At 41.8% G+C, this 16,105-nt stretch overlaps 1 protein-coding gene across 1 annotated transcript in view; it reads left to right on the plus strand.

Moving 5' to 3' along the window:
- Positions 1–5,725: 5,725 nt before the first annotated feature.
- The window catches only part of LOC118398053 (potassium channel subfamily K member 9-like), a 52,019-nt gene continuing 41,639 nt past the window's right edge, over positions 5,726–16,105 (plus strand). Inside the window, exon 1 of the mRNA XM_035793032.2 lies at positions 5,726–7,050. Coding sequence (XP_035648925.1) covers positions 6,450–7,050 — 601 coding nt within the window. The 5' untranslated portion in view covers positions 5,726–6,449. The remainder of the gene's footprint in view (positions 7,051–16,105) is intronic.

Below are 16,105 nucleotides of genomic sequence, written 5' to 3' on the forward strand. Positions count from 1 at the left end.
CCAGTCACTCTCTTCCTGGGGAGCTATGTGTTGGAGAAGGGCTAGATCAAACCCCTGCATACCCAATATCTCTCCAGGAGGAGGGTTGGCCACCTGTTATAGACTAATAGCCAGTATGACCCTTCTCAGAGAGGACAAAAGGTTTTGTTTTCCAATTAGGCATGGTTAAAATTAGCTAATGTGAGCCTTCCTTAGGGATGCGTTTTCCCTATGAACCCTTTGGGTCACCATAGTTACCCTAGTTGGCATAGACGAATGGCCCAAAGGGTTTAAAGGTCAAATGGGGAAATGAGGAGGGAGTGTCTTAAATACCAGCTGTGAAGAGGAGGCCTTTGGGGTTATGACATCGTATCTGTGGTGGGGGAAGTAGAAGGCAGAAAACTGACAGTTGAGCATTTTCAAGTATGCTATTGTAAAGTTCAAGGGGATTTTAAGTTCACACTTCCCTCAAGAGTCAAAAGACTAAATTATAGAGTCAGAGTCTATTGAAGGATTGGCACGACATGCCCTTGATTAGAGTGAGCGGGTTGGGTGCGTGCTGAGTTATGTCCTCCATACAAATAAAACTGACATCAGCCCAGAATATAGCAACAACGACAAAAATATGCCAAAATATTGACCCTGAGAATATGTAAAAACTGTGATCCTGTGTACACCCTGAAGATCATTAATATTGAAAAGATTTCCACAGTTTTAAATCATATACAGGTTTAGTCATCTATTTTGTTGGATAAAGAGGAGTTTGTGAGAGGCATGGGTCGATGGGCACATCTACCCCTTAGAATGATCAGTTCGCCATGTTAAAAGTCCATTAATTTATGCAGAATTCTGCAATGTTGTTACAATATTTGTGTTGTGCATTACACAATCGTGGCAATATAGACATTTATCATATTGAATTACATTAAAGAACTGGAGGAATTGACACCTGAGGAATATTATCCTCAGATACGGTTCCTTTGAACACCCATCTCAATAGACAGATGCATTCTCTTAAAAAAGAGAATCCGTGCCAAGTTATTAAACAGAGGTGCCTAGTTATTCTTCTTTTGTTGATATCAGGTAACGTGCAACCTAACCCTGATTTTAAATCAAGATCTGGTTTTGGTATTTTTCATTTAAATGTACGCAGCCTGTTGTCAAAAATTGATGGGGTTAGGATTTGGGCTAAATCAACTGATGCTGATGTAATTGTGTTTTCTGAAACCTGGCTCAGCAAGTCTGTTTTTGATAAGGATATTTGTATATGTGGTTACAATGTTTATCGCACTGATCGGGTTAAAAAAGGTAGGGGTGTGGCTATATATGTCAAATCTAAATTCAATGTAAGTGTGGCAAAGTCTGAAACTATTTGTAAACAGTTGGAATTTCTTGCTTTGAATATTAAGGTTTCAAAGGGCCTCTCTATAACTGTGATTGGCTGTTATAGACCCCCCTCTACTCTCTATGGCTGTGATTGGCTGTTATAGACCCCCCTCTGCTCTCGGTGATGCATTTTCTTCTTTGACGCACCTTATGTCTAAACTTCTTGACAGTGAAATGATCTTGATTGGTGATCTCAACTGGTGATGGTTAAAGCCGGTGTCTGATGATTTAAAAATGTTTTGGAATTCTATGAATCTTACCCAGTTGATTAACTCAACCACTCACCCAAATCTAAAATGCCCAGATAAATCTACCCTGATTCATTTGATATTGACAAATGTTCCACATAAATATTCTGCGGTTGGTTTTTTTTTGTAATGATTTAAGTGACCATTGTGCTGTTGTTGCTGTTAGAAATACTAAGGTTACAAAGACAAACCCACGTTTTGTTCATAAGAGAAATTTGAAGTGTTTTAATGAGCAGGTTTTCTTTCATTATGTGTTTTATTTTGACTGGAGCAAGATTGAGCTTATCCCCGACGTTGAAACTGCCTGGAAATTCATTCATGATGTTTTTTTCCCAAATAGTAAACAAACATGTCCCATTCCGCAGGTTCAGGGTTAAAGGGCGGGATAATCCATGTTTTTCTTCTGAGCTGTCTTGTATTATTCACGACCGTAATCTAGCCTGGGCTAAAGCAAGGAAATCATGTTCTGATGCTGAATGGCTTATTTTTAGGCAGTTACGAAACAAGTGTTCTTTTCTTCTCAGCAAGGCCAAGTCTGTATATTTTCTGTCTGTTACCACCGATAACCTGAATGACCCTAGAAAGTTTTGGAAGGCTATTCAATCTATGTCTGGTAACAGTAATGTCAATTAATTACCTTCATGTGTTTTGAAGGACTTTGTTGCTGTATATGACAAAACTGAAACGCTGAATTGTTTCAATGAGCACTTTGTATCATCTGGTAGGCTGTTTGATTCAGTGTCCTCTGTCTCTGTACAACCCTGTGTGGATGAACCAGGGAGAGCTTTTTGCTCTCTCTGGTTGTCACCCCTGGTGAAAATACTTGAAACCCTTGTAAGTGAACAGCTTAAAGAGTTTTTATTTACTAGCTCTATTTTATCAATGTACCAATTGGGCTTCAGGAAGAAGCATAGCACAATTACAGCAGCCATGAAGGTTTTAAATTATGTCACTGAAGCCATTGGCAAAAACAGCACGGTGTCTCACTTTCTATTGATCTCTTTAAGGCTTTTGATACAGTTGATCATGTTATACTAAGGCAGAGATTGTCGAGTGTAGGTCTTTCGGAGCATGCAGTTGCATGGTTTGCTAACTATCTGTCTGATAGAACTCAGTGCACTCAATTTGATGGGCTTATGTCTGTTAAATTGTCTATCTTGAATGGTGTGCCCCAAGGCTCTGTACTTGGTCCTCTCTTATTCACTATTTATATAAATTATTTAGACAAAAATGTCCAAAATGTACAACTTCATTTTTATGCTGATGATACTGTTATTTACTGTTGTGCCTCATCTCTTACAAATGCTTTCCAGAACATGCAAACTGCTTTTTATACTGTTCAACATACCTTGTCAATTGAAGCTTATCCTCAATACTGACAAAACTAAACTAATGGTGTTTTCTAATGCAAGAAATAGACCTCTGAACCTTTCACCTATTACTACCTGTCAGGGCAAGGAGATTGAGGTTGTAACCTCATATAAATATCTTGGAATCTTAATTGATGACGGCCTCTCTTTTAAATTGCATATTCAACAACTTACAAAACAATTTAAGCCTGTTTTTCTTTTGAAGCCAGAAGGAGGCTAGTGTCAGCTACATTGATGCCTTTACTAGAGTATGGGGATATTTTATATATGAATGCTTCCGCTCAGTGTTTGAGATCAATTGACACTCTTTACCATGGCACTTTGAGGTTTATTTTAAACTGCAAAACCCTTATGCACCACTGCACTTTGTATACCAGGGTTGGCTGGCCTTCTCTAGTCACTCGTAGGCTCAGGCACTGGTATACTTTTATTTACAAAGCCATTTTGGGTTTACTACCTTTTTATTTGTGCATTTTTATTGTTCAGAAATGTGGTAGGTACTCTCTTCGTTCGCTGGACTTTATCCTGCTAACTATTCCAAATGTCCAAACTGAATTTGGTAAAAGGGCTGTTATGTACTCTGCGCCATTGTCTTAGAACACCTTACAAAAATACTTTTAAACTGGAAGAACTTGTCCCGATTGGTGTTTTTAAATCACTGATGAAGGATTTTGAGGCTGATTCCCTGACCTGTCAATGTTTTTAATTTGCTGTTTTATACTCTTGTGAATTCAATGGTTTTTGCTAGATTACTTGTAGTTTTTCATGTTGTCTGTCTGTAATTGTTTTGTAATGACTTGGTGCTGCCTATCTTGGCCAAGGCGCTCTTGAAAAAAGAGATTTTAATCTCAATGAGCCCTTCCTGGTTAAATAAAGGTTAAATAAAAAATAAATAACATTCTTGTACTGCGTGCGACACAGTACTCCCCAGTCCTTCCAGTGCAGTGCACATGCATGCGAGCCTGTAAACTAGCACCATGGACAGCAGCTACTGGATACAGTGATTTAACGTTTCATTGGTGTTAGGCTAGCCTGGCTAGCAGACTAATCATTCAGTGCATTCGGAAACTATTCAGACCCATTGACCTTTTCCACATTTTGTTACGTTACAGCCTTATTCTAAAATTGATTAAATTACTTTCCCCCCTCATAAATCTACACCAATACCACATAATGACAAAGCAAAAACAGTTTTGACATTAGTGCACCTTTATTAAAAAGAAAAAACTGAAATATGTCATTTACATAAGTATTCAGACCCTTTACTCAGTACTTTGTTGAAGCATTTTTGGCAGTGATTACAGCCTCTAGTCTTCTTGATTATGACGCTACAAGCTTGGCATACCTGTATTAGGGGAGTTTCTCTCATTCTTCTCTGCAGATCCTCTCAAGCTCTGTCAGGTTGGATGGCTATATGCTTAGGGTCATTGTCCTGTTGGAAGGTGAACTTTCGCCCAAGTCTGAGGTCCTGAGCCCTCCGGAGCAGATTTTCATCGAGGATCTCTCTCTGTACTTTGTTCCGTTAATCTTTCTCTCGATCCTGACTAGTCTCCCGGTCACCTCACTGACCAGGCCATTGTGTTCTTGGGGACCTTCAATGCTGCATCAAAGTTTTGGTACCCCTCCCCAAGACTGTGCCTCGACACAATCCTGTCTCAGAGTTCTACGGACAATTCCTTCGACCTCATGGCTTGGTTTTTGCTTTAACATGTACTGTCAACTGTGGGACCTTATATTTTAGGGGCGGCAGCGTGGCCTCGTGGTTAGAGCGTTGGACTACTATATAAAAAAATATAGACCGGTGTGCCTTTCCAAATCATGTCCAAATAATTGAATTTACCACAGGTGGACTCCAATCAAGTTGTAGAAACATCTCAAGGTTGATCAATGGAAACAGGATGCCACCTGAGCTCAATTTCGAGTCTCATAGCAATGGGTCTGAATACTTATGTAAATAAGCTGTTTTGTTTTTTATTGAAATACATTTGATAACATTTCTAAAAACCTATTTTCGCTTTGTCATTATGTGGCATTGTGTGTAGATTGACGAGAGAAAAAGGTATACGGCTGTAACGTAACAAAAGTCCAGGTGTCTTAATACTTTCCGAAGGCACTGTATGTGAGTTGGTAATGTGTTTGGAAGTAATCTCGTGTTGATAATGAGTGGGAGTGGTCGCTGCAGGAGGGGTGTGAGGAGAAGGGGTGACCTGGGAGAGGGGGGTGTATTAAGAGATGCCCCTCGGGAGGAAGTCGGCTTTAAGTAAACATGTTCAACAATTAGAATGTCTTAAAATAGAACGTCCTAAAATTACAATAGATGGAGAATCAGATCTCAACGGTCTCTTAAATTAAATAGCCTGCCACACTTCTGACAGGAGATTCCACACACTCAGCATCCGTAGCTTGTGAGGACACGCAGTGTTCAGCCTCATCATCAAAGTGCTTCTCTTTCTCTAGCGTTAATTGATGGCCTCGAGTAACTTCTACTAACGAGGAAAACCCGAAACTTTTTCTAATTTAACTCCAGTTAATTGGAAGCCCGCGGAGAAATCAGCTCCGGCCTGGAGAGCTCTTGGTGGGCGCAGCTGAGCCGGTAGTCACCACGCGCCTAACAGGAGACATGCACCAGGCTATACCGGTATTTCGGGTTTGCCTGCTCCGGGTTTCTAGAGAAGGTTATACAGTGACAATGCACGTTTGTCCTGAGGCAGAACCCCACGGCACTATTCTAAGAAGGGAACATTTGAAATGAAACATGTAGTTAATGTATATTTATTGATGACGAGTGTCCCTTCCAGTCACCGTTTTGGGATAGTTTTATCTTTACCATAATTCATGGCAATATGATCCGATATGAGGAAAGGAATCGGTAGTGAATAATTCCGCAATGGACAGGAATGACGCTGTGCACAGTGTTAGATCTTTGTTGAGTTTTGCCTGGGTTTAGATCCCCAGAGCGCGAATCAAGTGAGTGAGTATACTTTTTTTCTCCCAGATCCTGCGCTGTGTGTTCCTCTCCTCGTGTATTTTATCGAGGACTCAGCACAACACATTGTGAATCAAATGGAAATGACTTCTGGCGATGTCTTATATTTCTGAGCTGTATTTCTGGATTCCACAGTCAATTGATTATGTACAAATGGGGGTATGGTTCGTTGTTAAAAATAGCCTGACACTTAAGATGAGGAAGCGAGATGAACAGGTTGCTGCTTACTGAAACTTACTGGGAGCAAATGCGAAAATAGCCTATGGTTCACCCGCATCCAACCTCTTTTGGATCGGTTCATTTCTCTTTAAATCTTCCAGGAAGATTTGGACAGAAGAGCAAATACCGCATCAAGCATTTACAGATTCACATCAAAAATAATCGAACTTTATTTTTGCCATATGTTTTAAATTGAATTCGTAAAAAAAACGTTGACTTTTCGATAAGAAGACAACAGAGGAATCTAGCAGCTGCTTGTTGATGGCACTACGCGCTTGGAGGACTTGGTTTGGGCAGGTTTTGCGCAGAGTGTCTAGGCTGCAGGGCTCGTGGTCCCGGCGATCGAGCAGTCTTCTGTGTCTCTCTGCGAACCCGGAGCAGGATTTTAGGACCTGTTACAGGGATCACACACATAGCAGTCTCCACTACTGCTCTTCTGTCCACCGCACCCACAGTCACCAACACGCGCCAGTCTGTCCCTCCTCTTTCAGCCGCTGCCAACGCTTTCCCGATTGCTGCGCAGCCTTCCCGGGGGATCGGAGGGGACATGAGCCCCTCACTCGCCGGTTCCTGGTGGTCATGAAGCGGCAGAACGTGCGGACCTTGTCCCTGATCATCTGCACGTTCACGTACCTGCTGGTCGGGGCCGCAGTGTTCGATGCCCTGGAGTCAGACTTCGAGATGCGGGAGAAAGAACAGCTGGAGGCAGAGGAGAAGCGTCTCCAAGGGAAATACAACATTAGCGAGGACGACTACCGCAAACTGGAGACCATCATTATGGAGGCCGAGCCCCACAGGGCCGGAGTTCAGTGGAAATTTGCGGGATCTTTTTACTTTGCCATCACAGTCATCACCACCATAGGTGAGTCTGCAGTCTATAGTCCATGGAAATTTAATTGCGTACCAGCATTACGCACAGCCACTATGTCAATATAATGTCATTCATGCGGAGATTTAAAGTGTAGATTACAGCCTAATCACAGTCATGGGCCGTGGATGTTAGGTGGTTAGTAGGCTACAATTTAAATAGTTACTATATCACTTACAACACTATATAGCACAACGAATTAAAGTCAACACAGCATTATGCAGAGATGTGTTTCACTAAACTTAGTCCAGCAACAGGTAGTCTATACCCACTACCCGGTATTAACCCTTAAAACCTGTCCCTTATGCAACATCAATTGTTTTAGAAAAGTAGGTAAAATGTGGTTTTCGCTAAATAACTCCGGTATGTTAACAGGCGAAACCAAATGATGACGCAATAACAGTAAAATGCCACCTGTGTACAATGTTTCTGCACATCAACTTTATAGATTTGGGGGGAAAAAAGGCATCACTGCAATCAGTAGCAACAACATAATGTGTCTGTCTATCTAGATAAACTGCCAATTTCCATTATAGTTTTCAGCAGCTCATCAATTTAATGAGAAAAGATCAATAGCCTACACGAAAAGCAGTCCTCTAGGCTACTATGTATGCAACCATTCCCTCGAGTACCACAATGCACCATCAAAGTAGGAGTGGCCTACCACGCCACTGAGATAGGCTTGACCACATTTTTGGAAACCAAATAATCATAAGCCTACATGTACAATGATTTCAACTGCACGACTGTTGCTGCATCTGCATTGGTTACCCCTGTAGACAACATGTTTTAATCCATGATTTAATGGCAGACCATGAAAGTGGTAGGTTACAAAAGGCTGTGATTGATAACATGTCAACACTATCTAAAAAACTGTGGAGGCATCAATATGTTTACATTCACACTAAACTCTCGACATTAAAGTGATTATGGCAGAAGGCCGAATATTGCATTAGGCATGTGCTGTGTGTAAACACCTTACTCTGCTTATCTTAATCAGTGTAAGGTCATAATCGAAGTAAGCATACACCGATTAAAACACCTGGTTTTCTGAGCAATCTTTCCAATTATTATGATATGTAAACAGGTTAATCGAGGTCCCAGCGGTCAATTTGATCTGCGCATGTGCAAGCACCATTAAGTGAGTTAAATGAGTTCGGAAAAGTATTCATCTTATAAGTAGTTTTCACATACAAACATTATATGTCTGAACTCAGAATCAAATAGTCTTTGCAAAAATAACATGGTCACTGTGGTAGAACGTTTGTATTGTTTGGCGATGTTCTGCAATTATCACATGTCTCATCAGTAGCCTGCTTTCAGATGTGTCCATGTAAACAGGATTATTGGGGAAATCATTCTTTTTGCAAAGTGTGTAAACGTTTTAAACAAAATATTATATTAACCTGACAGGCAATAATAATGGCATTATTGTGTGCATTGACGGGGAAGTAGCGGTGCTGAGGGTGCTGCAGCACTCCTTGAAAAAAAAATAATACAAATTATCTTACTTAAAAAATAATAAAACAGTTATTTCACAAAAGTAGTGCGCTGGGCCTATACTAGTCCACCCCCCCCTCCCCCCCAAAAAAACCCATCTTCCTATGATTGTGTGCATGTAACCTTAACTGAAGTGCGTTCCATCAGCTGTTGCTGCAGCTTGAACATGAGCTGCGCTGCACATGGTGCTGAAAGGACAGCTCCTCTAGCTCCTGTGAGCTGCGCTGCACCTGGTGCTGAAAGGACAGCTCCACTAGCTCCTGTGAGCTGCGCTGCACCTGGTGCTGAAAGGACAGCTCCTCTAGCTCCTGTGAGCTGCGCTGCCAACAACCACATCATGAGGGATGATCTGCAGCTGGCCATACACCAGCTGGCCATACATATTATTCCAAGCAGGCCGAATAAAACGCCCATAACCGTTTCTCGGCCAAACGATCAGATCCTTGTCCTCCAACGAATTGTATCCTGAGGTATATCCACTTTGATAGAAGAAAACATACAAAAACAGATGTTAAGTATATATGCTATAAGATATACGTGTAGAAAATACCAACGGAGTCAACAGGCGTACTGTAGGCTATAGGCCTACAACTTTAGCACATATTCAGAGTAGCCTGGTGCCTTTAATGTTGTCCTTTGCATGGCCTTTATTTATCTTAGGTCCTCAATGAACATGCTAGTTTCTTGATTGAAGTGGTATTGCCAACATTACAGTGAAAGGTCTAGCTGGATTTGATCTCCGCCATAATATGGAAATATCTTTAAGCAAACAATCGTTTTTAAGGTGAATCAGCATTTCTATAAAACAAGACAAAATCACAATGGTCGTTGTGAAGGACCAGAAAAATACAGGCAGTAGATTAGAGAGCATTGTTTCTACACAGAGAGGAGGCACACAGCATTGTTTCTACACAGAGAGGAGGCACACAGCATTGTTTCTACACAGAGAGGAGGCATACACAGCATTGTTTCTACACAGAGAGGAGGCACATAGCGTTGTTTCTACACAGAGAGGAGGCACACAGCATTGTTTCTACACAGAGAGGAGGCACACAGCGTTGTTTCTACACAGAGGAGGCACACAGCATTGTTTCTACACAGAGAGGAGGCACACAGCATTGTTTCTACACAGAGAGGAGGCACACAGCATTGTTTCTACACAGAGAGGAGGCACACAGCATTGTTTCTACACAGAGAGGAGGCACACAGCATTGTTTCTACACAGAGAGGAGGCACACAGTGTTGTTTCTACACAGAGAGGAGGCATACAGCATTGTTTCTACACAGAGAGGAGGCACACAGCGTTGTTTCTACACAGAGAGGAGGCACACAGTGTTGTTTCTACACAGAGAGGAGGCACACAGCATTGTTTCTACACAGAGAGGAGGCACACAGCATTGTTTCTACACAGAGAGGAGGCACACAGCATTGTTTCTACACATAGAGTAGGCACACAGCGTTACACGCAATGTTTCTGTACTAAAGGTTCACATTTAGTACACTGGTAGGCCTACATGACTTCATGGACGTACAGAGACATTTATGTTAGAATATTTAATAACATATTTAACCTGTCAATCAGACCTGGGTAACATAGGGACCCGTAACACGAAGACATGAACCCTTTTTAGGCCTACATTACTCGAAAATTAAGAGGGAATGTTTTATTATTTGTTTTTGAAATACGTTGCTGTCTGATGTAAACCTTGCAAATACATTTTCTAAAAACATTTATTGAAAGGAGTAACTCCCCTCAATGTACTCGGAACATTTCACGACTCTAGGACCAAGAACATCTTTTCAAAATAGCATCTGAAGTTTCATAATTGTATTTTCGTTCATGGGGAAATATATACATTGTTTTCCAATTCCTGAAACGTTTCTGTTTTGGAGATAACAACCAATATTCATTTCCCCCAAACAACTTCTGATTAAACTGCATCAAAGACCAGAGTGGGTGGGCTTTAGACCTACATTAAGGAAAGGGGCATTTAACCCATCCTCTCTGAAGCAGAGAGGTGGGGGGGGCACCTTCTACATTATGGACACCATCTATACATGATATTATTCAACACGGGCACATAACGGTGCAAAGGAAACTAAGGCACTAGGCATGTCTTCAGATGTGCCTAGCAACACTTAAATGACTACTGGAGAGTGAACATGACCATAGTATGCTTCCATTGTATTGTGTATGTTACAGCAGCTAACAACACTAAAAGAGCATGCATTTGAATGTGCTTTTAGAGTTGTAGCTACATGTATGATGGACTGTTCAGGTCTATTGGTTTATTTGTCCATTTGAATGTGAAACGATCCCTTTAGAGTTTGGCCATATTTCCGTTGTTTGTTTGTCAGGTTATATAATTTAGGATACATGTTCAAAATCACAATTGAATTACAGCCTACAGTAGTGGATTTAATACGACTGTTTTCAGCAGTGACATATTGACACTGTGCTTTCCCATGAGCTATAAGTGCTGTAGCCCTGAAAGAACAGCTCCTGGCATTATCACCTGGTTAACATGGTTTATGTTTGGCTGTAGATTGTCTCTGCTTGAGTTATAATGAGTTTACCTGCCCTGGCTCATATGTGCTTTCCTGGTTTCAACAGATGGTGAAGGGGTTAGTTAGGTGCCTGTTATGTTTGAATAATGCAGACATGTTTAAACATACATTCTCCCATGAATCAGATATTATTCCAATCTTGCTATAACCTACACTGTATAACCATCATATCAAATTGTATTTTTCATATATATTGTAAACAACAGGTGTAGATAAACATTGGAATGTTTAATTACGGGCCCTTCCCAGCAATGGAGACGGAAAAAGAAATAGAAATAATAGAAAAATAGATAGATATGAACACAAGGAATAAATACACAATGAGTAACCATTGGCTATATTCACGGGGTACCAGTACCGAGTCCATGTGCAGGGGTGCAAGGTGATTGAGGTAGATATGTACATATAGGTAGGGATAAAGTGACTATGCAACAGGATAGATAATAAACAGTAACAGCAGCGGATGTGATGAGTCAAAAGAGTGCAAAACGGGTCAGTGTAGATATTGGTGAACTATTTAACTACCTATTTAGCAGTCTTATGGCTTGGGGGTAGAAGCTGTTCAGGCTCCTGTCTGTTCCAGATTTGGTGCATGGGTACCGCTTGCTGTGTGGTAGCAGAGAGTTGGATGGCTGGAGTTGTATAACATGTGGGTCCTGGGTGTCAGGGAGCTCGGCCCAAGTGATGTATTGGGCCGTACGCACTACCCTCTGTAGCACCTTGGTGTCGGATGCCGAGCATTTGCCATACCATATGTTGATGCAGTCAGTCGTGATGCTCTCAATGGTGCAGCTATATAATTTTTTTTTAATCATGTGCGGACCATGATAATTCCTTAATGATGTGGACACATGAAACATGTGACACATTTATAACCTAAACGTCAGTGTTTAAATTTAATTTGCTCTCATCTTAACACAGGAATTTACAATGCGAGATGAAATATGACAGTCAACCTTTTCCAGTCAACTTCCAACCAGGAGAACCCCTAAATCTCCAAAGTGTTCAGATTTTAAACACTAGTGTGTACTTTCCCATAGTCCTGTTTAGAGTGCATTTGGTCATTATAAATAGATGCCTTTTATTCAGATCAGAGTGTCACATTTCAGCGCAACTGATCAGGACATTTGATTCAAGAAATCTTTCAATCGCATGGTATTGTTGTTACTCGACTGTGCTGACTTCAAAGATGTGGGAGAGGGCCATTATCATATTTCCCAGCATGCTTTGTTGCAGATTGATATTTAGAATAGTTCATTTTAATACTGTATCTGTGTCCTCGTGCACATTGATTGATTCATTGATCGTATACTATACAAAGATGTATAGTAAAGTTTAAAGTCATACTCAGCCCATGGCTATGTATGGCTGTAGAGTGTATTGATGACTTGAGTCATAATGAGTCCACCTGACCTGGCTCATACTCAGCCCATGGCTATGTAGAGTGTATAAATTTTTCTAAACTAATCAAAATCTTTTATTTTATTTTTACCCCGTTTTCTCCCCAATTTCATGGTATCCAATTGCTACTATCTTGTCTCATCGCTACAACTCCCATACGGGCTCAGGGGAGATGAAGGTTTAAAGTCATGCGTCCTCCGATACACAACCCAACCAAGCCGCACCGCTTCTTAACACAGCGCGCATCCAACCCGGAAGCCAGCCGCACCAATGTGTCAGAGGAAACACTGTGCACCTGGCAACCTTGGTTAGCGTGCACTGAGCCCGGCCCACCACAGGAGTCGCTGGTGTGCGATGAGACAAGGATATCCCTACCGGCCAAACCCTCCCTAACCCGGACGACGCGAGGACAATTTTACGTCGCCCCACGGACCTCCCGGTCGCGGCTGGTTACGACAGAGCCTGGGCTCGAACCCAGAGTCTCTGGTGGCACAGCTGGCGCTGCAGTACAGCACCCTTAACCACTGCACCACCCGCGAGGCCTCACCAATAAAATCTTTAAGGTGTTGGACATATTGTATGTGTTACTGAGATAGTTGTTCCAGTTTAGATGGTTTAGGTAGTCTTGTTTATTAAGTCCTTCACCATAGCAGTCACTCTGAGTGCAAGTTGTGTGTTATAACATATTCAAATTGTTGGATATCCTCTCTCTAATCACTTCACAAACCAGCATATTGTGACTTGCAGGTCTGATGTGGCCCATGAGCCAGGATTTGTAGACCATAATGTCGAGGATAACTAGGCCATAACTAAAGGCCTCATTAAATATATAATATGTGGTCATTAAAGGGTTTATTTTTAATTGAAATACATTGAATTAGGCAGTCACTTGAAGAAGGCTTCAGAAATATAAGTTATTGAACGCAACAATCATGTCTGTGTCACTAATAAACACAGTCATGGGTGGGTCTCGCACATCTCACACATTCCACACAAAAGACATGCTGGGAAATATGTAAATACTGCTTTACACCCTGTTAAAACAACACAGTGTTAAGTGTTGTATAAAGGTGTGCATGTGTTTAAACAGTGTTACAACGAATAAACATGTTCTGGTGTTTACAATCGAAACACTGTGACGCGTTTTCGTTGACATTCTAAATGTGCGTTTAAAAAGTGTATCTAGATAGGTCGGTATGGAAACGAATGATATACAATTGCTTTTACATGGTACTTACACTGTAAGAGATGCGTTCCATACAGAAAGAGTTTATATGGATGTAAGCGACAATGTAGCCGTCCGTTACGTCACGTTAAAGGTCCAGTGAAACCTGTTCAACACAGCCTGCTTTACAGAGGCTACAGCAGCTCCACTTACCAATGCATTATAAAGTATGTCATAACCCCATGAGCCTTTCAGAAAGTACCGTATGTTTTCCTACAATCCAGAAGAAGTAGAAAATATTCCTGGGGATGCATTCCACCTTGTGGAGGCGTGGAGAATGAAGGTGACATAGCCTACAAACACTCACATGCGCACAAGCAAGGCATGCAATTACATAGGCCTAGGTCATGATAATGATTGTCCATAGATAACGGTTTTAGTCATTTTAAAGCATGTTGAGTTTGTTTATTTTGTTTCTACTCTAACCACCCTCGGGCCTGATTGGAACCCCTCATGGGCTGGATCCGGCCCGCAGGCTGTTTGTTTGACACCCCTGCCTTAGGTGCAGACTGAGACATCCCATAGGAAAGTAAATGATACGAGGAGGACTGTGCCTCATGAAAACAGAGGTCAACAGTATGAACACAACATCCTTTTATTTTGTAAAACTTTGTTTTGAACCGTCTTTAATGTAGTAAAGGACCCGGGCCAGTACAGTGAGATTACATGTACAGCCTATACATTTATTATTGTACTAAGTGTTTCATCAGTGGATCAGCCCATGGCTATGTATGGCTGTAGAGTGTATTGATGACTTGAGTTATAATGAGTCCATCTGACCTGGCTCATACTCAGCCCATGGCTATGTATGGCTGTAGAGTGTATTGATGACTTGAGTTATAATGAGTCCACCTGACCTGGCTCATACTCAGCCCATGGCTATGTATGGCTGTAGAGTGTATTGATGACTTGAGTTATAATGAGTCCACCTGACCTGGCTCATACTCAGCCCATGGCTATGTATGGCTGTAGAGTGTATTGATGACTTGAGTCATAATGAGTCCACCTGACCTGGCTCATACTCAGCCCATGGCTATGTATGGCTGTAGAGTGTATTGATGACTTGAGTCATAATGAGTCCACCTGACCTGGCTCATACTCAGCCCATGGCTATGTATGGCTGTAGAGTGTATTGATGACTTGAGTTATAATGAGTCCACCTGACCTGGCTCATACTCAGCCCATGGCTATGTATGGCTGTAGAGTGTATTGATGACTTGAGTCATAATGAGTCCACCTGACCTGGCTCATACTCAGCCCATGGCTATGTATGGCTGTAGAGTGTATTGATGACTTGAGTTATAATGAGTCCACCTGACCTGGCTCATACTCAGCCCATGGCTATGTATGGCTGTAGAGTGTATTGATGACTTGAGTCATAATGAGTCCACCTGACCTGGCTCATACTCAGCCCATGGCTATGTATGGCTGTAGAGTGTATTGATGACTTGAGTTATAATGAGTCCACCTGACCTGGCTCATACTCAGCCCATGGCTATGTATGGCTGTAGAGTGTATTGATGACTTGAGTCATAATGAGTCCACCTGACCTGGCTCATACTCAGCCCATGGCTATGTATGGCTGTAGAGTGTATTGATGACTTGAGTTATAATGAGTCCACCTGACCTGGCTCATACTCAGCCCATGGCTATGTATGACTGTAGAGTGTATTGATGACTTGAGTTATAATGAGTCCATCTGACCTGGCTCATACTCAGCCCATGGCTATGTATGGCTGTAGAGTGTATTGATGACTTGAGTCATAATGAGTCCACCTGACCTGGCTCATACTCAGCCCATGGCTATGTATGGCTGTAGAGTGTATTGATGACTTGAGTCATAATGAGTCCACCTGACCTGGCTCATACTCAGCCCATGGCTATGTATGGCTGTAGAGTGTATTGATGACTTGAGTCATAATGAGTCCATCTGACCTGGCTCATACTCAGCCCATGGCTATGTATGGCTGTAGAGTGTATTGATGACTTGAGTCATAATGAGTCCACCTGACCTGGCTCATACTCAGCCCATGGCTATGTATGGCTGTAGAGTGTATTGATGACTTGAGTCATAATGAGTCCACCTGACCTGGCTCATACTCAGCCCATGGCTATGTATGGCTGTAGAGTGTATTGATGACTTGAGTTATAATGAGTCCACCTGACCTGGCTCATACTCAGCCCATGGCTATGTATGGCTGTAGAGTGTATTGATGACTTGAGTTATAATGAGTCCATCTGACCTGGCTCATACTCAGCCCATGGCTATGTATGGCTGTAGAGTGTTTTGATGACTTGAGTCATAATGAGTCCACCTGACCTGGCTCATACTCAGCCCATGGCTATGTATGGCTG

Source organism: Oncorhynchus keta, chromosome 19 (assembly GCF_023373465.1).
Source record: "Oncorhynchus keta strain PuntledgeMale-10-30-2019 chromosome 19, Oket_V2, whole genome shotgun sequence".
In the NCBI taxonomy this organism is placed as follows: Eukaryota; Metazoa; Chordata; class Actinopteri; order Salmoniformes; family Salmonidae; genus Oncorhynchus; species Oncorhynchus keta.